This window comes from Chrysoperla carnea, chromosome X, assembly GCF_905475395.1.
Source record: "Chrysoperla carnea chromosome X, inChrCarn1.1, whole genome shotgun sequence".
Lineage (NCBI taxonomy): Eukaryota > Metazoa > Arthropoda > Insecta > Neuroptera > Chrysopidae > Chrysoperla > Chrysoperla carnea.
The window spans coordinates 2961629-2976615 of NC_058342.1; the positions used below are offsets into that span (position 1 = coordinate 2961629).

The 14987-nt window shown below is 35.3% G+C and overlaps 2 protein-coding genes across 2 annotated transcripts in view; both read left to right on the forward strand.

Moving 5' to 3' along the window:
• Positions 1–2379: 2379 nt before the first annotated feature.
• On the forward strand, positions 2380–4452 carry LOC123302553. The gene is made up of 4 exons (XM_044885524.1): positions 2380–2991; positions 3043–3256; positions 3316–3461; positions 3730–4452. The coding sequence occupies exons 1-4, from the start codon at positions 2380–2382 to the stop codon at positions 4450–4452; spliced, it is 1695 nt and encodes a 564-aa protein (XP_044741459.1).
• A 4695-nt stretch (positions 4453–9147) lies between these two features.
• The window catches only part of LOC123302099, a 223623-nt gene continuing 217783 nt past the window's right edge, over positions 9148–14987 (forward strand). Inside the window, exon 1 of the mRNA XM_044884886.1 lies at positions 9148–9233. The gene's annotated coding sequence lies outside the window, so the exon portion shown is untranslated. The remainder of the gene's footprint in view (positions 9234–14987) is intronic.

The following is a 14987-nucleotide window of genomic DNA, read 5'->3' on the forward strand; positions in this document are numbered from 1 at the left end:
TTTTAACTTACCAATGATGGTTTGTCGTAATTTAATTTAGTAATCACTGAAACATTGTTTCTTTTGTCAAGAGAAATTATTATTGAATTTTGTCTGGGGTTGTACACGATTGCTATATGGTTTTTTATATATAACCGAATCCTGTAATATTCAAAGATTTTTGAGATTTACGAATGTTAAAATGAAACTATATTTGATTCTAAGTACATCATTCGTATTTCGATAATTTAATTAATTTTCTATTTATTTACTTACATTTATTTAATATTGTGAATGTATTTTCACTTTTAATATAGGATAGTTGTTTTTCATGTATGCAGATTTATTTTGAGGTTAAACATGATCTGAGGTTAAACATGATGTGTTATTTGGTATACAGGTATCTAAATTTAGTATGGACTGTCTTCAGTCCACCGAAATGTAATAAGTAGTATAGTCATGGCGGTTTCAGCGCAGTTGGATGGTACACTTTTCCAAAAAGGGCAAACCTAGGTGAATGTTGGAAACCTCGGTTGAATGCGAAGTTGGAGGGGAAAGATGACATCATTGACCAATAGTAAATCAAGATGGCGTTGGGAGGTGTGGAGGAAGGGGGGAGGAATAGTATAATCGGGGGATTGGCTTTGACCAATAGTGGTGCTTGACGGAGAGTGAACGGGGGGCGGGACGTTGACATTAGTCAGCAATTCTCAAGAATATGTTGAAATAGATAACATCTAACCTTGAAAAATATGATATCATCATCCTGTTACAAGTTCAAACTTGTTTGAATCGACTTTGATCTTAAAATAATTTTACACGTGTACATTAGTCAGCAATTCTCAAGAATATGTAATTTGACACTTTAAATATACATGATAAAATTCAAGACACGTGACCGGATGTTATTATTTTTATAATAGAATAGGATGATTCAGCAAATGCATAGAATGTAATATGACACTCGAAATTTACATGATAAAAATCGTTCATGGACACGTGACCGGATGTTTATTTTTTTTATGTTGAAATAGATAACATCTTACCTTGAAAAATATGATATCATCATCCTGTTGAATTCATTAGTTTGAATATTCTTGTGAGAGTCAGCAATTTTCAAATAATTCATTTGACCTCGATACTATGACGTCATCCTTATGCAAGTATGAACATGTTTGAATTCCAGGAAAAAATAATCAGTTTGAATTACGATTATAAAAATAACAAATTACAACTTTTTTAGTGGGGGGATAATGCTATAAAAAGTGATGTACGTAGCTGTTGAAGTATCTCTTTTGAAATTCACCTTTGGTTCAGTTAGTTTTTTCTGCATATATTTTTTACATTATTTTTATTATTATTATTATTTGTTTGTTTTTGATATATTTATTATTCTTAGTCTATATATTATATATATTAAACTTAGTCTATATATTTTATAAAAAATCAAATATTACTCATTTGTAAGTTAACTTTAGTGTTGAACGTTCGGTAACGTATATTTTGTTTAGTATTTGAAAATATAACGGTAAGTGTATAAATTTTTTAAATATTATTGTGAAACTTAAATATAATTTTTTTTTAAGATGGACACCTACGAACAAAATGTTATGCAGACGCTAAATGTGGTACATGAAGGTGGAGCACGGATATGATGAAGAAAGTGGAGAGAGCGTTGAGGCTCATCAAGACGGCGGAGGAAGCTGAGCGATGGATGGTACTTAATAAGCAGAACACCCGCTTATTGAAAAAGATGTTGATGTTAAAGAAAGAAAATCCTCTGCGTCTTGAAGCTAATATTGGACTTTGTAAATCATACCAGCGGCAACTTCACCGACTGCGATTAGATTTAGTTAAGCAAGGTGGTGGTGTCACCAAAAGACAAAATCGACATCTAATCTGGGAGACAATTGAAACCCACCACCAGGGCAGGGTGAAGACTGGTATGATTACAAATTTGGATTTTAAAAATCCAATAGTGTTTTTCAACCGGGCATTTCCAATTTTCCGACGACACGTTCGGCGTGAGCTAGTGAAGCATCTCTCAAGGTAAGTAAAATTTAAGATTTATGATTTAATTAGTCTAATGAGATCTTGAATTTTATTTCAGGTGTATATTATGTTCACGGGCAATTTCATTAAGCCTAGCACCAAAGAGGAGGATTTGAAAACTTTTATAACGTCGGCCAAGGAAATATATCTGACAACGGACATGCAGGAGTGGTACAGGAACGCGATAGCGGTTGGGCTCTTGACATGATCATAAATATTCGAGTCCACATGAATAAGTACTCTCCGATCACAGCTGGAACATTTGGCGAACTACCACCAGTCATCAGAAATAAATTGGCTGTGATTAATGTCCAGAATAAAGACCAACATTGTTTTCTATGGTCGATAATGTCTGCATTATTTCCGGTTGAAAAGGATCCTCAACGTTTAACTAAGTACCCGCACTATAAACATCATTTAAAATGTGATGGATTAAAGTTTCCCATGTCTCTGGATCAAATTAATAAATTTGAAAAGATGAACCCGCAGCTATCGATTAACGTATACGGCTACAAAGATACGTTTCTACGTGGTTTGGAAATTTTTCCTGTACGCGTTAGTTCGAACACTGCGGGGAAGAAAATTGATCTATTGGCTGTGGAGAATGGGAACAGTCACCACTTTTGCTGGATAAAAAATTTAGCAAAGTTGAATCGATCGGGTGTGACAAAACACGAGCATAAAATATTTTTATGCGATCGATGTCTCAACTATTTTGCTACAGATGGCAAACTCCAACAGCATTCAGTAAATTGTGGTGAAAAAGAAGCGGTGCGGGTACGAATGCCTAAAACTGATGACGAGCGGTTCGTTGAGTTTCAGAAATTTTCTCATCAAGAACCAATTCCATATATTGTATATGCAGATTTTGAGGCGTTATTGGTACCACAACATCATGAAGTCATGGAAATGGATCATGGGTCTTATACACAAAATATTCAAAAACATATACCCTACAGTGTAGGTTACTATGTTCATTGTACCCATGATTCCAACCAATCGTTTTAAAAGGCATACCATGGTACTGGTTGCTCAAAATGGTTTGTTAAAGAACTGGAGCAGGTTGCGTATACATTGGAAAAGAAAATTAAACACATTGAACCAATTATACCGCTCACCATCGAACAAGAAATGGAGTTTCTGTGTGCAGAAAAGTGTCATATTTGTAAAAAATCTTTTACACCAACAAATAGTATCCGTGTGCATGACCATTCACACATCACAGGTATGTATTAATATTTATTATTGTTAAAATTTTATCTAATTTAAATATTTATTTTACAGGTTATTACAGAGGTCCAGCGCACCAAATTTGTAACTTAAATTATCAAAATTCAAAGGTGATACCTGTTGTGATGCATAATTTAAGCGGATATGATGCACATTTTATAATAGAACCTCTGCTAACAGAATTCGATGGTCATGTTGATGTATTGCCCATCAACCAAGAAAAGTACATCAGTTTTACCAAACACGTCTCGGAAATTCAATTACGATTCATTGATTCCTTTAAGTTTCTCTCTGAAAAATTAAATAAGCTGGCTTCCTATTTAAATAATGATAAAAAAACTATTTTACATAGAGAGGTAAGTCATAAAAAATATAAATAAATAAATACTTTATACAGAGCCGTATCTTTTTTTTATTTAGTAAATAAATAAATACTTTATACAGAGCCGTATCTTTTTTTATTTACAGGTCAGTGATGATGAACAATTTCAATTGTTAACAAGAAAAGGTGTATTTCCTTATGAATACATGTCTAGTTGGGAACGTCTTGATGAGGTAAGCTTACCCACAAAAGAGGCGTTCTACAGTGCATTAACAGATGAGCACATAACGGATCAGGATTATAATCATGCTATACAAGTAAGGAATACATTTGGTTTACATACACTAGGTGAATACTCTGACCTGTTTATGAAAACTGATGTGTTTCTACTTGCGGACATTTTTGAAAATTTCCGTAAAACTTGTTTGCATAATTATGGCCTTGATCCAGCTCACTCTTATACACTAGCTGGCTACACATGGGAAGCCATGTTGAAATACACCGATAAGAAACTGGAATTGTTCACTGAGGTAGATAAGTTTCGGTTTATCGAGAGAAGAATCAGAGGTGGTGTGAGTCATTGCTCTAATCGCTATGCAAAAGCTAATAATAAGTACATGACAGAGGGGTATAATCCAAATGAAACACAACATTATTTGATGTATTACGATGTGGTGAATGAATATGGAGCAGCAATGTCTACGTCTTTACCCACTGGAAATTTCGAGTGGGTTGACACACCAGACTTCATGGAAATTGCAGACGATTCACCAGTCGGTTTCATTTTAGACGTGGATCTGGAAATACTCCAAAATCTGCATGATTACTTTAGCGATCTGCCACCATGTCCGGAGATAGCAAAACAGTAGAAGAGTCAGCCCACTCCTGGCGCAGTTTGACCTCAAGTAACCCCGCTTTGATGGTAGACAAAAAGGCAAACCTACTTAGAAGGAAACCTTGGATGGTACATGAAAGTGGGCGTGGCTGACAGAGCGTTAGTGTGTTTCTTGGCGGAAGTGGGGCTTAAAGTGGTGGGCCTGGCTGACAGGAGTGTGTTTCTTGAAAGTGGGGCTTAAAGGGGGCGGGAATTGGACGTTAGATGAGATAATCGAGCCCACTTTCAACCCAAAAGAATGGTACACTTTTCCAAAAAGGGCAAACCTAGGTGAATGTTGGAAACCTCGGAAGTTGGATGACGTCATTGGCCAATAGTAAATCAAGATGGCGTTGGGAGGTGTGGTGGGGGGGAAGGAATGACATAAACGGGGGATTGGCTTTGACCAATAGTGGCGGAGAGTGAACGGGGGGTGGGACGTTGACATTAGTCAGCAATTCTCAAGAATATGTTGAAATAGATTTGACCTTGAAAAATATGATATCATCATCCTGTTACAAGTTCAAAGTTGTTGAATTACTTATTCAAAACGTGTTGAATTACTTTTTGATTAAAATTCAAACGATATATAACCCTGGGATAATTTGTTATTGATAGAACGGCATCCGGTATAAATTTAATTAAAATTTTAAAAATATGAAATATTTGACCTTGGTGCGCTTTTATCTTTGCTAATTAGATATTTTATAGGATAAAAAATTTTAATTTTTTAATTCGGCAAATTTATTCCAAAAACTCCAACTCTAACTCAATCGTTTCATGAACTTGATTTGAATTTTATATCAAAATTGTCATTTAAGATATTTTTAATATTTTAGTAAATAAAAGACTAAATAAAAATGTTTACTTAGTTGTTTTTCACATAAAACATGCTTAGTTTAGGTAAATTTAATTCAAAAATTCTTACTTTATTTTCGAGTGAACTTGATTTGAATTTTTATATCAAACCTTACTTTAGGTTCAGTATAGGCAAACTTACTCAATCGTTCAATGAACTTGATTTAAATTTTTTGATATGTATATTTTATGTGTAAAACTTAAATGAATTAAGTAGATCGTCGCTGGCTTATTCGGTTAAAGTCTTCAACTTTACTCTGTTTGTTTACAAATATGCATTTACTAGGTGTTAAATCCTATTCAAGGTATCTTAATAGTTGCTGTAAGTATTCATAAATTCCCTCTTATGATTTGTTTCAAAACAAAATCTTTTAAAATATGTTGGTTCAAATCCAACTCGACAACCCATTTTTGTGTTTGTAATTAGTTTACAAACACAGTGTAATTTTAGTAGTTCCATCTTTCAATTCCGCTTTAAAATCAATTATAGTTGCAAACTTTTTCAACAGTTATATGAAATATTATTTATTGTGACGAAGACAACTTTTTCAAATCATTTTCATATATATATATATATATATATATATATATATATATATATATATATATATATATATATATATATATATATATATATATATATATATATATGTATATAAACTCTCTCAAAACAGTGGACAGAATCTCAAATCGTTCTAGTTCATAAATCAATTGGTTCAATTGGGATAAAAAAATCCGAGAAATACCGTCTCGCACAGGTAAATACACTGCTTAAGCCATTCACGTCTATACTAAATTGTCGTCTGCAAATCTGGATTGCAGAAAAATACTGAAGGGAAATCAAAATGGTTTCCGAACCGACTGCAACTGTGTAGACAAAATCGTCATCCTGAACTCACATCCTGACTCAGAGATTAGAAGCACAGAAATGAAAATTATATAAAAACTTAGTTAAAAAATTAAAAGTTTAACAGATTAAAAATTAATTCACAGAAGTTAAAATTATAAAAATCAGTTAAAATCACCGATACTATTATAATATATATAATATGGACGTATGTGACTGGGATCGCATTGAGATTTTATACTTCGAAATATTAGGAAGCGCGCAATATACCCATTGCACTACCATCAGTTGTATAAAAGTTGCAAGTTTATTAATATAACAAGCAAATAGTGTTTTTCTATCTCTTTATTAAACGTTTTTGCAAATTTGTATTCATTTTTTTATATAATTTTTAATTTTAATTTAATCTATGTTTTATCGACAATTTGATGTTCATTTTCAAAACAACTTTTACAATTCTATAAAACTTAATGACATTGCACAACCCTTATTGAATTCGCTCATTTGAAGTGCTGTATTGACAGTAGGGCTCTAGAAGAGTTATATTGCTTACGGTAGAAAATCAGTTGTGGAAAGTCTCATCTATCATTTCCCTTACAATGCAAGCAAGGAAGGCATGTCTCATTTGGTAACTGGGTGAAACACTCGGTGACTATTTTCTCAGAGAATATTTCTCATTTTGCGCTGTTTTCATTCAATCGTTGCGTAGTAGACAAAGGTTATACAATTGCCTATCTGTTCAGATTTAAGTTTCTATTTTAAACAGAGAATAGTGAGCCATGGAATGACATTATACATATTATGAGATATTTAAAATTTCAGAAGACAAGTCTTTGCACTAAAGTATAACTTTAAAAGCAAATAGACAAAAATTTAAAAAATTAAAATTTCATTGTCAATAAACTGCCTGTTGGGGCGATGGTCGCTGGTTTAAGAAAACTAAAATATTTCCCAACAATAAGCGAGTTTTAAGAACCTTTGAGATTAACGGACTGTATGAAAAAATAATATGTACTCACCAGTTTTTTTATCCAGGTTGACACTAGTTAAATATTTAAAGATTTGATCGGATAAACTCAGGAAAAGGGAATTTAGGATAATTTATTAAACCTTTACGTTGAATTTGTTCACGCTTTTGCTACTGTTGGTTATTGACTTTTAATTGATGAAAATTGCAATATGCGTTAAATCACCTCAATGGCGGGAAAAGTAGAAAATGTTAAGTTCACTACACTAAATCACATATGGTTCACTTGTAATTATCAATATGAATTCAAAATTAAACTTGATTATCAAGATAAAAATCGATTAGAAATTAAACTTTAACACATTGTTAAATAGAAAATAAAATGTTGAAGACCATGCGCTTCAACATTGAAAAAAGTTGAAAAATTGAAACTTGTGAAGATGAAAACAGAATCACTGACTCGACAGCGTTTTAATTATATTTTAGATTGATTAATTAAATCAACCGAAAGAAAAGATCCATTCAGATCGAGAAACGAATTAATAATGTTAAAAAAGTAAAGAGTTATAAACTCACTGGGTCGGTTCCGAAACTGACCCATTTGAAAATAAGTAAACAACTTATACAGCACAAGACTACTGTGATAGGTAGACTCTTGGTAAAGTCAGTTAGTACCAATTCAGTAATAATTAAAATCACCAAAGAAAAAAGTAAAAACACTAACTTGTGAAATGTCCCTAACATAAGTCGCCCCCCCAAATTCGATAGAATTTGAGCCTACCTAAACAAAAAGGGAAAAATTCAGTTACATGGGACCGAACAACTTGAAAATGTCAACAATGTACATGAAAGAAGAGAAAACAAAGAATATTTGAAATCTAACGGATAAAATATTTGAATTCAAAAAAAAAATGAATAAATGGGGGAGCATGAAATGGGATTAATCGATCGACCCACGCAATGGAAGCAGTCTGGCGACCGCCCGAGTAACTACTTGCTGATCCGCAAGTTTTAAATCGGCAACACGAGGTATACCGTCTGCAGACATGTGAAGTCTGATTATACGACCAATAGGCCAAGAAAGTGGGGGAGTTTGATCCCCTTTTACTAATACGACATCCCCAACCTCAGGGGTAGCGGCAGGCGTTTTCCATTTGTTTCTTTGAATTAAAGTATTTAAATACTCTTTAGACCAACGCTTCCAAAAACTTTGAACCAAGCGTCGCAGGTTCAGCCAACGGTCACGAACGGGCTGTTCACAAGGTGGGTAACGTTCGGGCAACGAGGTCAAGGGGGTGCCGGTAAGAAAGTGTCCAGGGGTTAAATAAGACGATGCCTCAGAAGGATCAGCAGGCAGATCGCACAGTGGGCGACTGTTCAACACCGCTTCAATGCGGGCGAATATCGTGAAATAATCTTCAACGGAATAGGAAGATTCCTTGAACATGCGTTTGAGGAGCGATTTGGCGGATTTGACGCCAGCTTCCCATAAACCCCCGAACCAAGGTGCATATGCACAGTTGAAATGCCATTGTACACTTTTAAGAGACAAATAATCGGAGATATTCTCGCGATTTTCTTCTAAGAAAATAGAAATTTCATTTAAAAGGCGTGAGGCGCCAAGAAAATTCCGACCTTGATCGGAATATATGTCGGATGGAAGACTCCGACGAGCTACAAATCGATCCAGTGCTGCTAGAAAGCATTGAGTAGTGAGTTCTGAAGCGAACTCAAGATGGACACATTTTGTGGAAAAACACACAAAAATGCAGAGATAACCTTTTGTTAAACGAGGTTTACGTGGGTTGCCGGATTTAACAATGAATGGACCGGCGAAGTCGACTCCGGTATGAGAAAATGGTTTCGAGGGGGTGACTCGAGATTCGGGTAAAGCTGCCATTTGAGGCGTGAAGGGCACAGCACGAAATCTGTAGCATGTGGGACAGTTACGGATCACTTTCCGAACGAGACCACGAAGCCCGGGAATGCAATAAAGAGCCTGAACAGAAGCTTGGACTGCTCTGGGCCCAGAATGAAGAGAACACAAATGAGCATGAACGCATATTAATTGGGAGATGTGTGCCACTTTGGGCAACAAAATGGGGTGCTTGGAAGCTGAAGAGAGTGGGGAGTGGTTGAGGCGACCACCCACTCTAATTATGGAAGATGAATCTAAAAACGGACTGAGCGAGCTGAGACTGCCTTTAAGAGCTTTATGAGCGGATAACAAACGAATTTCGGAGGAATAATAATATTTTTGAGTTAGATTAATGATTTTGATTTTCGCAAAATCTAATTCAGTGACGGACAACGGACCATAAATGGGTTCTAGATGCTGTAGGCGTGCTTTACACTGTTTGATGAAACGAAGCATCCATGCGACTACTCGGATCAAACGCGTCCATGACGAAAAGCGAGAAAATAATTCTAACATTTGATCCGGAGTAATTAAATTGGCTGCGAGAGCCAAGGGTTTAATTTCGGGCAGCTCAGCAATATTGGAAATTGTATCCGTAAAAGGAGGGGGCCACTGACTGAGAGGCTCCGAAATTAGCGATGGTCCGTGAAACCACAAGTTATGTTGAGTAGATTTGCAAAACTGATCAGGGGTCAGTCCGCGAGATGCGATATCAGCAGGGTTGACAGAAGTGTGAATATAAGACCAGCACATTTGTTGAGTAATTTGTTGAATGGCTACAACACGATTGGCAACGTAAACTTTGAGTAAATGTGGAGGAGTGTTGAGCCAATATAAAACGATGTGAGCATCGGTGAATAGACGTGGGGGAATTTTGAACAAATTCGGCATAGTTTGACGGACAGACGAGACGAGTTTGCTAAGCAGAAGTGCTCCGCAGAGTTCCAGACGCGGTATGCTCAGGGTTTTTAATGGAGCTACCTTAGTTTTAGCAGCAAATAAATTTGATGTTATTGAATATCCATTATCACAACAGAGATAAAGCACAGCTGCGTATCCAAGCTGACTCGCGTCAGAGAAACCGGCCAACCATACCGACCTACTTTCTGAAGGAGCAATGAAACGGGGAATGCGAATTTGAGCTACAAGATGCATGTTTTGTTGATGGAGGTCCCAAATTTGACGAATATGTGGAGGTACAGGGTTGTCCCACCCTGAGTGATCTAACCATAACTTTTGCAGAATACACTTCAAGCTAAAAGTAATAGGTGCTAAAAAACCCAAAGGATCATACACTTCTGCCACATGTGAACGCAAAGTGCGTTTTGTCAAAACGTTTTCGAATGCTTTAAATTGAAATAGAAAACTATCTGTGTTTGGGTCCCACAGCAGCCCAAGTATTTTGAACACAGTCTCCGTTTCGAACAGAAATGGCGTCTCGATGTGATCTACAGGGAGATCAGCTAATATAGAAGGATCGTTACTAGTCCATTTTCGCAACTCGAAACCTCCCCTACTCATTAAAGTTTGTAATTGTATCAGTAAAGTTTTGGCTTGTTCAGGAGACGAAGCACCAGTAATGATATCATCAACGTAAGTGCTGTGCAGAAGGGCTCGAGAAGCCAAAGGATAATGATTGCCTTCGTCGCTAACTAATTGTTTTAGGCACCTTTGTGCAAGAAAAGCGGAAGGAACTAAGCCGTATGTTACGGTATTTAGTTCAAATTCAACGACGTCGGATTCAGTGGATGGTCGGTAAAATATATGCTGATAAATGCGATCTTCTGGACGTACCAAAATTTGTCGATACATTTGACGTATATCAGAACAGAAGGCTATTGCGTTAAAACGGAATGAGTAAAGGATATCCGAGATATCGTTTTGTAATTTAGGACCGGCCAACAATAATGAATTTAAAGAAATTTTGCTATAACCTGGGTCCGATGCGTTAAAAACAACACGTAATTTGGTGGATGTACTAGTGTCCTTAGTGACACAATGATGGGGAATTATGTAACCTGATGAGTTAGTTGCCTTTGACATGTGATATAATGAAATCATCCATGAATTCGGTATACGCCTTGTATTTTTCTGGAAATTTAGACAATCTTTTTTCCAAATTAATAAAGGAAGCGAGTGAACGCTCCTTTTTGAAAAGGGCAGGGAGGCTGCCCGGACGAAACGGAAGAGCGACAATGTATCGACCCGTTGAGTCACGCGAATGCGTGTCTTTAAAATGGCGTTCCGCCAAAATATCTGCAGGATTTGAGGGGATGGAAACCGAAACTTCTTCAGTTTCCCAAAAATTTTGTAAGTGATCACTTATTTGAGCAGTGCTCAGAAGTGAAATGGGTTGAGTAGGGGGGTTGCCCTCAACAGGACCGATAATTAACCACCCAAAAATACTGTTTATGGCGGAAGGGAATCCCTGAATAGTTTGAGAATCCGTACATGACAATATAGAGGGGAACAAATCTGCCCCTATTAAGAAATCCACGGGAGATGATTTATAAAATTGGCTATCTGCCAATTTGAGTGACGTGAAGCGACTGATGACTTCTTGAGACAATTCAACTGAAGGTAAATTTAACGAAATAGTAGACATGACATATGCAGTTGTAGAGACTTTTATGTCAGAATATTTTGACTTTAAAATACACGAAACCGTACCATGACAAGAGGTTTCGGTGGCGCCAATACCAGAAATTTGAGTAGAAGTGGGTTTAATAGGTAAACCCAGAGCACGACAACATGATAATGAAATAATTGACACTTGGGAGCCAGGGTCCACAAGTGCCCGAACAGAAAGATAATTACCAACGGGGGTATTAATTAAAATTTGAGCTGTGCCCAGTAGGACCCCTTGTGGGTTTTGGGCATATGAAGTACATGACAGCGCCGGGATGTCGTTACCGGTGCTGTGAGGGGGTTGAGTGCTTAAGTTTGAGGGAGACGCATTCAAGTCCGAAACGGTGGCTTTAATTGCCGACGTGACCGGTGATTGAAACCCAGGATGAAGGGTAGTGTGATGTTGATTAGAATCACACTTGCGACATACATTTTTAGAAGCACATTGGCTTCGAAGATGAGAACCTAAACAATTGAAACAGCGAGTAAGTGATTTTAAATATTGATATTTATTCGATAATTCCATTTTTAAAAATGATGGACAGGCTGCGATATTGTGAGGGCCTCTGCAGCGAATACACTTTGAAATTTGAGAGTTTTGTTTAAATGAAGAAATTTTATTCGTGTTGTGAGCGGTGTTTACTAAAAATGATTTGGGTTTATTTGTTCTTGGAAACGCTGAGCTACTAGTGCGAGTAGTGGGTAATTGCAACTCTAATGAGCGAAGCTGATTAGTAACAAAGGTGATTAAATCCGCGTATGACGGAATCTCCTTGTCTGAATGACGTAATTCAAATTCACGGCGCATATTACTGTCCAGATTGTTTAGTGTTAAGTTGAAAAAAATGAAATCAATTAAATCTGGTAAATCCATAGAGCGAATAGATTTTACTGCAGTTTCATGAGTGGTGAGAAATGAATTTAAATTATTTAAATTAGACAAATGGGTTGTCTTGAACTCTAAAATTTTTTGTAAATAAAAACTGGCTATGCGCCTTTTATTGTTGTAGCGAAAACGTAATGCTTCGTATGCTAATGGATAGTTTTCGCTAGTTAAGGCAAACCCAGAAATCACAGCTGCCGCATACCCTTTCAACGAGGTTTTAAGGTATCGAAATTTGCAAATGTTGTCCATATGTTTTGAATGAACAAGGCTGTCAAATATAGAAATAAATTCCAACCAGGAATCTATATCGCCATTGAATTGGGGTAAATTAATACGAGCTAAATTGTTATCTTGTTGAAGAGGTTTGACTGAATCAACCGATGTTGAATCAGAAACTTTGTTTGGCATTAACGCCTTCATTTTGTGGTACTGCAGCTTGATTGAAAATGTCAACTGATCGTAAGCTATTTGAGCTGAAACTGTTTCGATTCGCTTACGTTTTTCTACAGCAGAATTAAATTTCAAAATATCACTTTGAATTATTTTATGATTTTCAATGAAGGATGGCAGTTCTTTAAATAATAATTCACACTGTAAAAAATCGGCTTGTGCAAGACCCCTTACAGTGTCATAAATTGCGTTTACTTGCGCAAAGGCATTTTCACGATGAAGGACTAGGTTTTCCTTCACTGCTTCCATGGTTTCTCCATATTGGAGTAAGCTGTCAACAACTTCTGCCATACTTGAATGAAAATGCAAATAAAATTGAAAAAGGGAAAAACTGTTAATTGATGAAGGATTGATAAAACAATCAAATGACTTTAAATAATTAAATATTATTGATGAGCGATACGTTGATGATTTCAATCGAGTTACAGAACCACTGAAATTAAATTTGTTTGAAATCAAAAGAAAATTTTTAATAAATTAGAGCAAATCCGCAGAGTTACCCGGACACTCAGTATTATATATGAAAATCAATGAATGAATAATGAATTTATTTGATACCCAAGAATAAACAATTTAAACTTTTTAGAATACAAGTGAATTGAAATAAAAGTATGAAATTAATTAATTTAAAAAAAAAATGCAATCAAAGTCAATAACCATACGTTTACGAATTTTCCCAATAAGAAATTGAAACTAATTAAATCAATTGAGTATTAAATAATATTGAATTAATACGAAATTTTAATCAAATGCGATTTAATTAAATGAATTTTAAATTTTTTCAGAAAAATTGAAATTAACAATTAAAGTCAAAAAAAAGTAAATTATTTACATTTATTTTTGAAATGTCATTTTATAAATTTTGACAATTGAAAAATACAATGTAAATATTATGATTTGTGATTTGAATAAAAAAATAGTCAATAGTGACATCTATTTTATGAAAAGAGTAATTTTATTATTTGTCAAATCTGAAATATCAAAATGGCGTCGACTGGCCTGGTGAAAAAACTAGGGTTGCTATTGCCAAGCTGTTACGCAATCGTTTGTCAAGAAAAAAAACACGAAAAAACACGTGATTATTTGAATTGAATGAAAAAACATATATTTGGCTTGAAGTGACCAAAAATGTTGGGGCGATGGTCGCTGGTTTAAGAAAACTAAAATATTTCCCAACAATAAGCGATTTTTAAGAACCTTTGAGATTAACGGACTGTATGAAAAAATAATATGTACTCACCAGTTTTTTTATCCAGGTTGACACTAGTTAAATATTTAAAGGTTTGATCGGATAAACTCAGGAAAAGGGAATTTAGGATAATTTATCAAACCTTTACGTTGAATTTGTTCACGCTTTTGCTACTGTTGGTTATTGACTTTTAATTGATGAAAATTGCAATATGCGTTAAATCACCTCAATGGCGGGAAAAGTAGAAAATGTTAAGTTCACTACACTAAATCACATATGGTTCACTTGTAATTATCAATATGAATTCAAAATTAAACTTGATTATCAAGATAAAAATCGATTAGAAATTAAACTTTAACACATTGTTAAATAGAAAATAAAATGTTGAAGACCATGCGCTTCAACATTGAAAAAAGTTGAAACACTAACTTGTGAAATGTCCCTAACACTGCCAATGATTCGTTTCTTTAACCCTTTAACCCCCTTTCTCACGTTGCCACACTTCTTTACGCACGGGAATAAGCCCCCTCCCCCCACATAATTGGAGATCAATTTCAATAGCTTCAAAAGGCCATTCTCTTTGATGATTTCATATATAACTTTCATCCACTCATATAAGATGTTTTACACAATGATTGTGGCAAAGTACATTCACGTTAATGTTTTATTCTAACTTTGAATGACATCTGTAATAACTATGACGAAGTTATTCTACTGAATAAAGGATTTAAAGAGCCATTTTTCCACAGCTTCCCTTGTTATCATCAAAACCATTTTGTCGGAGCGT

Bases quoted from the DNA above. Each gene is read 5' to 3' on its own strand.
- LOC123302553 (XM_044885524.1), top strand. From the start codon at position 2,380: ATGTCTGCATTATTTCCGGTTGAAAAGGATCCTCAACGTTTAACTAAG. The intron at 2,992-3,042 runs GTAGGTTACTAT...TCGTTTTAAAAG, and splicing joins AAAAACATATACCCTACAGT to GCATACCATGGTACTGGTTG. The intron at 3,462-3,729 runs GTATTGCCCATC...TTTTATTTACAG, and splicing joins AATTCGATGGTCATGTTGAT to GTCAGTGATGATGAACAATT.